Here is a 7,012-nt window from a genome sequence, read left to right as displayed (position 1 = left end):
TAAGGGACCGCTGGTATTTTTACACGTTTGTATTCTGGAGTCACCTTACTCACATTTCCTCTCACACTCCCTCTCACATGCAGCTATCAACACAGTCCAGGGCTTGATTTACTTCTGGTTCCCTCCCCAAGGGATTTGCCAAAGTGGGCAGATTTATATTTCCCATCAGGGCATCACAGAAGCCCAGGCCGGCAGAGGCTGCACTGGAACTATGCTGCTGAATCAGTGCACTCTTGTGTGAGGGCCCCCGAGGGCCCCCTGCTTTGGACCGCGTCCTCAGCTGTTCCAGGCAGCTGCAGGCAGGGCTGGTGTCTGGAGCCGGCCCTGGCTGCAGGTCCCCCATGGAGTGAATATAAGAATGGCCACAGACCAAAGGTCCATCTAGCCCAGTATCCTGTCTTCTGACAGTGGCCAAATGCAGGTGCCCCAGAGGGAATGAACAGAACAGGTCATCATCAAGTGATCCATCCCCTGTCGCCCTTTCCCAGCTTCTGGCAAACAGAGGCTAGGGACACCATTCCTGCCCATTCTTGCTAATAGCCATTGATGGACCTATCCTCCTTTTAACTTTCTCCACACCCGTCATGATTTTATAGACCTCTATCATATCCCCCCTTAGTCATCTCTTTTCCAAGCGGAAAAGTCCCAGTCTTATTAATCTCTCCTCATACGGCAGCCGTTCCATACCCCTGATCATTTTTGTTGCCCAGTACTGAAGTCAGGCTTACCGGCCTGTAATTGCCGGGGTCACCTCTGGAGCCCTTTGTAAAATTGGCGTCACAGTAGCTATCCTCCAGTCCTTTGGTACAGAAGCTGATTTAAATGATAGGTTACAGACGACAGTTAATAGTCCTGCAATTTCACATTTCAGCCCCTTCAGGACTCTTGGGCGAATCCCATCTGGTCCTGGTGACAGTAATAAGTGTGATTTGCAAGCCCCTCCTGCCAGTGCCATGCCTCTCGTTCTTCTCCCCGTACAGCCTCCCCCGCAGGCGGGTAGCGGAATGAGCGTGGGTGTGCGCTGGGGGTGGGGGCTGGTACAGCTTCCTATGGGGCTACCTGGGTCCAGTCACCAGGGCCTGCATCTGCACAGCAGTGCCAGGCTCTGGGAACCAGGGACCCACCCTAGGAAGGAAGGAGCACACCAGGCTGCGCGCCCAGACTGCGGGAAGGCGCCCCCTGCCGGCACCCTCGGGAACAGCCCCCTGCCCCGCAGACACGCCCACTGCTGGCACTGCCTGGCCCTTTAAGAGGGAGCCAGCCGCGTGCCTGTGCTGACGTGTGATCGCGCGGAGCCTCAGCTTATACAAGACACGCCCCTTGGCCACCCGCATGCGCAGTTCCTGCCCGGGGATTTTCACATAGAGCATCCCCCTTACGTGCTGGGTGGGGGGATGTTATTGGGCATGCGCACCCGTTGGAAGGCGGAAGTAAGGCTCCATGGCTCACACGCTAGCGCATGCGCAAATCTTGTCCCGGGCAAATTAGGCGGGATTCTTCAGAGGCTGCTCCCTTATGGTCCGGTTGTACTATGACGGCGCCTGCGCAACATCAGTGAGAGGTGGGACTCTTCATGAGTGTGTGCATGCGCGATATCACTGCGCATGCGCAGCTCTGAGGCGGGCGAAAAGCGCATTTGTTCAAAAACCGAAGCGGTTGGTGGGGTTGCCATGCGCATGCGTGATAGCGGGATGGCGGTAGGGGAGGTAGATTTCCTTAGAGACGGGTTTGGCTTTGCACATGCGCAGTGGACCATGGGGGGAGACTCCTCCGTGAGGCCCTCCCTCCGCGGGCGGATGGGTCCGCTTGTGCACATGCGCGGTTCGTTCGTACTTCCTCAGGGGCGGGGTTCGTCGCGCAGCGGCCTCTCCTCCGGGCCGGTGGGCTGTGCGCAGGCGCGCTGCCGGCCGAGGGGAAGTGAAGGTGGGTTCGCGCGGCACCTTTTCCGGCGGCGGCGGCGGCTGGGTTGGGCGCGCGCGGAGGGGAGCGGCGCGAGGCACCGCAGGTCCCGGGCGGCTGGGCCAGTCACCGTCTCTCTCCGTCCCCTTTGCAGGCGGGAGCCGCCGCCCTCCATGAGCTGAGGAGCCGCTGCCTGGGCCGCTCGGAGCGACGGAAGGAGCCGGGCGCGGGGCCGCCCTGGGCCCGGCGGCGAGGGGCAGGAGGCCGGGCCTGCACCCGGGCGGGCGGATGGTCCGGAGCTGACGCTTCCCGGCTCTCCCTGAGGCGGGCTGGCGGCCGCTCTGCTGGGCTTGGCGGGGGATCGGCTCGCCCCGGCCCTGCTGGGACCCCGCCCCGGCCGCTGGGGCGGGATAGGCCCGCAGGCCTCGCCCGGTAACCCGTCTCCCGGGCGGTGAGTCTCGTGTTGCCCCGGCCGAGCGCCTCGCACCGCCTCCCGGCCCGGCGCTTCCGCCCGGCTGCCCTGGGCGAGGGCCGCGCGGCCTCCCGCCGCACGTGGGTCAGCGGCCTCCGGGTTCGGCTGTGCCCCGAGCGGGCCCCGTGGATGCCGCCGAGATGGGCAAGGTGCTGTCCAAGATCTTCGGCAACAAGGAGATGCGGATCCTGATGCTGGGGCTGGACGCGGCCGGTAAAACCACCATCCTGTACAAACTGAAGCTGGGCCAGTCCGTCACCACCATCCCCACCGTGGGCTTCAACGTGGAGACGGTGACTTACAAAAACGTCAAGTTCAACGTGTGGGATGTCGGGGGCCAGGACAAGATCCGCCCCCTGTGGCGGCACTACTACACGGGCACGCAGGGGTTAATCTTCGTGGTGGATTGCGCCGACCGCGACCGCATCGACGAGGCCCGCCAGGAGCTGCACCGCATCATCAACGACCGGGAGATGCGGGACGCCATCATCCTGATCTTCGCCAACAAGCAGGACCTGCCCGATGCTATGAAACCCCATGAAATCCAGGAGAAACTGGGCCTCACCCGAATCAGGGATAGGAATTGGTACGTGCAGCCCTCCTGTGCTACCACAGGGGATGGACTCTATGAAGGGCTGACATGGTTAACGTCCAATTATAAATCCTAATGATAACAATAACTACTTAGTCTGCAGATAATTACAAAAAGAATAGCCCGCCTGGTTTCCTAGAAGAATGATTCTCTACCGAAAAAGTAAAACCAAGCATCCATAGGATTATGATCACTTCTTCTCCAGTTACCACCCTTTCCTTCTACACGCTGACTGGATTCCTGTTTTAACTCTTCTTGCTTGGCGTTAGGAAGCTGTAACCTCCAAATGTGACACGAACACAAGCACTAGATGCTATGGCAGACTTCCAGCAAACGGGGAAAGACACACTGTAGATTTGCTAAGTAATTTTTTTCCTCTCTTGATTAGCCCTTATTATGGTTTGATTCCTTTTTTTTGCTGGGGGGAAGGGGTAACCATTTTCAATGTGTGCTTTCTGGTTCTACTTTTTTGAAATTTTTTTCTTTATCACTTGCTGTAGATTGCTTCTTTTTGCATTCATGCAGAATATGTTGCTAGGTCTCTTTCATCAGTAAACTGAAAATTATTGCTTAAAATCAAACTGCAGTCTGTCTTTTTATATTGAGGACTTCTTTTTAAAAAGTCCTTAATCTGTAACTAAATAGTAACTTTAAATCTGTCTTTTCATATCTAAGACTAACATGGTAAATAAAACCTTGCCTACAGTGGTAGATAGTGAGAATACCATTGTAATATGTTCAAAGTACATATCTGAGGTAATGTAAGAACTGCATTGAAATGTCAGCTGTGAAGTTCTGAACCATACATCATGCATGAGTAGGGATGCAAATAAGTTCCCCATATTACATAGCAACCATATAACGAATAAAATGTGAATGATGTAATAGTTTCAAGTTATACTCTACTCACACTTCCTATGTCTTGCATTGCAAAGTTAATGATGTTTAGCTGCAGTCTTAACTAGTTATGTATCAATCTCCTCACGGTGAGGGATATCTTCTTTCCAGAAAGTGTAGCAGTAATGTGTAAGCATTACTGTTCATTTTACTTTAAATAACTTACCATTAGGCAAAAATCAAGTCATGTCTTGCCTCTCTTACAAGATAGGAAAGATGTATTTGTTAATCTTGAGATTTTTGGAGACATTTCCTCTTCCAAAGTTTGAAAAATCTCATGTTTTCTGAAAAGCATGCATCTTTATCAGCTGCAACCCCCCCCCCCCCATTTTTTTCCATATCATAATCATTTGAATCAGCAAGCTCAGTTCTAAACTTTAACAGAAAGTAATCATTTTAACATTTGAGTAACTGGCGTTTGAAGAAGTCATTTATATCACAATTTAGTTTTTGCAAGACCACAATCTAACTCATGAAAGTAGTTCTAAATATTTTTGTCCCTCTGTTTCAGTAACGTTACTATAATTCTTTATGAAAGGAACTGTGTTGAATATCTGAATTTAAATCCATTGAGTAATTAGTAATGAGGGTGGGGTGTAGAGAGTGAGCATAAGACTATGAATGTAAACTTCCATATATAGTTTTTTTTTTTTTTTTTTTAAGGGCAAGCAGCTCGCTTGCCATAACAGTTTTCAGATGTCTCTGACTGGCAAGTTATGGCAAAAACAAACCAACCAAACCCACCCAGTTTGAGAGTTCAAATCAGTGTATCGTTTCAATCAAGTATTAATACTGGGTGCAAAAAATGTAAAGCAGCTGGGTTTTATTCAGCCTTAAGGATTAATTTTAGATTTCCTCAAGGAGTTAAACTCAACTGGGGAATTCTAGGAATGTAACTTTACAAAACTAGAAGAAAAAAAAAATTTTTTTTTGAGGGTGTAAGTTTTACATTAGATTGGGGCATTACACTACATTTCTGCAGTGTTGACTCTGTATGTTAAGTACAGTGTATTATGGAGCTCTTACCAAAGATCTATGGGGAGATAAAAATATTGAAGTTTATTTCCTAAAAATTTAATACTTAGGACCCCTTGAAGAAAAATGCTTAGTTTAGAATATGGTTCCAAAAGAGGGACACTCTTAATGTGGGTTGCAATGGCAGTGAAAGGATTCTGGACGATACTAGAAAATATAGCAATGATTCAGAAACACTTTTGTAAAAGGAAAAAGTTCATTAGAAAAGCAAGGCAAGTTCAATTACTTTAAATCATAATTCTGGAGGGGAAACTAGACGTCTTCATTTTAGAAGTCCTTTTATGTCCTTCTTGAATTGTTGCTCCATTTTCTAGTTTTTATAAATTCAAGAAATTCTTCATTTCAGTTAATGTCATTGGTCAAATAGTGTGGTAGTGTAAAGGCGTATAAACCAAACACCAGGGTACAATTGTTTTCTTCTGGAACAAAAATAAAAAAAAGCCAAGCACAAGGTAAATGCCTAAACTGGAAGACTTGAAGCTCTATTAATAGTTTTCAAACTTTCTTAAACATATCTCAATCAAAATGAAAAGTTGGATTTTCACTTTCAGTCTAAAGTGTTTACTGTATTCTTTCTCTTCAAACACTGTTTGGGGCAGGTTTAAATTTCACTAGGTTTTTACATTAAATTGAATTCACAATTTTGTATTTCTTTGGTAATTTTGTTACTTTAGATATTCTGTTGTGTAGGTAAAATGATAAATTTAATTATACTCTTGAATTTTTAAATGTTTTATTCTGGGGGGAAAGACTCTAAAGTTACTGAAACTTGTGTGGCAGATAATTCAAAAATAAATGACCTTTGCTACTGAACGAAATATAAAGGCTTCATTTTCAAAATGTCTTTATGAAGGAAGCAGGGGGAGGGGGAACAATGCCAGTAATTGCAGCCTGCAGGTTAAAGTGGCAATCTTTTTTTATCAGAATTCTTACAATCTGAATTTTAAGTGCATCAACTTCTGTGTTCATACGAATTCACGAAGTAAACTGGAGTACCTTTTTTTTTTTTTTTTTTTTGTGTGGCATTGTTCTTGTCTGGTAAGTGAATGAGTCTGTAGATTTTCATCGCCCTGACTACAGTAAACAGGGATTTTGTGTTCTCAATATGGTTGTAGTGTTGGTAAGGAATTAATAAGCAGAAAATAAAGCAATTATACAGTGCAGCTCTCCTGGTTTGTTACTTATATTTGAATATGGTAAAAACAGAAAGGGTCTATATAATACACTGGAGTAGTGCCTTCTGCTTACATAGAGGTCTAGGTTCTGTTTAACCTGGTCTTGAAAGATTGTAATGCTATTAGTTTCTCTTTTGAGGAATCTTTAAGTCACATAATTAAAATTGAAAAGTTGGAAAGAGGAGACAAGCTTCTTTTAAAAATACTCCCACTTCCGATTACAGCCTCTTTTATTTCAGTAAACTTAATGTTTATTATGCTTTGTAAAATACTTCAATACAAGATCTCTGCCCTAAGGAACTTACATTGTCACTTGGACAAATATAATGCACAGAACAATTTATCTGCCAGAAAGCATAGAGGTGCTGATGATGAGGTCGTCAGTCCTGGAAAGTTTCATGAAGAAAATGGCCTTGAAGGAATAGAGGGAAGGGGGAAGGTGCTTTTTCGATTAAGGGGTAAAATGGAAACATTGTTATAAGAAATCGAGAGCTGTTAACGACTACAAAGGCATGCAAGGAGTTACAGCTAGAGATGTAAAGGAGTGAAGTTGTGTGGAGCTTCGAGGTTGAGAATGAAGCAGCTAGTTAAGCAGTAAGGCAATTAAGGAGTTTGGAAGGGGAGTAGGGATGAGGCTAGAACAGTATATAAATTGAAGCTGCTAAAGTAATTTTTCAGGGTGGAGGGTAGAGATGTGATGTAACAGAAAAGCTAACCAGACTGTGGAGTTGATGTGGAGTGACAGTCTTGACATGCTTGAAGATGGTTGAGTTGACATTGAGAAGGGATAGAAGAGATACTGGCCTTGAAGTGGATATGAGACATCAAGGAAAAAGGCAACACTGTTTGGTCGCCTTTCGTCACTTATGCCGAAAGATCAGGAGTAGACAGGTGACTTGGGAGACATTCATATTGTCCCACTGCCTTAAGCTAATCCTAAAA

The 7,012-nt window shown here is 46.7% G+C and overlaps 1 protein-coding gene across 1 annotated transcript; it reads left to right on the top strand.

The window, feature by feature from the left end:
- Window positions 1-1,845: 1,845 nt before the first annotated feature.
- ARF6 (ADP ribosylation factor 6) lies at window positions 1,846-5,407 on the top strand. Its single transcript, XM_024224409.2, has 2 exons — window positions 1,846-1,923; window positions 2,054-5,407. Exon 2 carries the CDS (start codon window positions 2,512-2,514, stop codon window positions 3,037-3,039), a length of 528 nt encoding a protein of 175 aa, XP_024080177.1. The 5' UTR covers window positions 1,846-1,923; window positions 2,054-2,511; the 3' UTR covers window positions 3,040-5,407.
- Window positions 5,408-7,012: the final 1,605 nt, after the last annotated feature.

The sequence above is a fragment of the Terrapene carolina genome, unplaced genomic scaffold (assembly GCF_002925995.2).
Source record: "Terrapene carolina triunguis isolate 2854851 unplaced genomic scaffold, T_m_triunguis-2.0 Scaffold189, whole genome shotgun sequence".
Taxonomy (NCBI): Eukaryota; Metazoa; Chordata; order Testudines; family Emydidae; genus Terrapene; species Terrapene triunguis.
The sequence above is the reverse complement of the archived record's forward strand: the minus strand, read 5'-3'. Positions and strand labels throughout refer to the sequence as shown.

Coding starts and splice junctions, on each gene's coding strand:
- ARF6 (XM_024224409.2), top strand. CDS start 2,512: ATGGGCAAGGTGCTGTCCAAGATCTTCGGCAACAAGGAGATGCGGATC.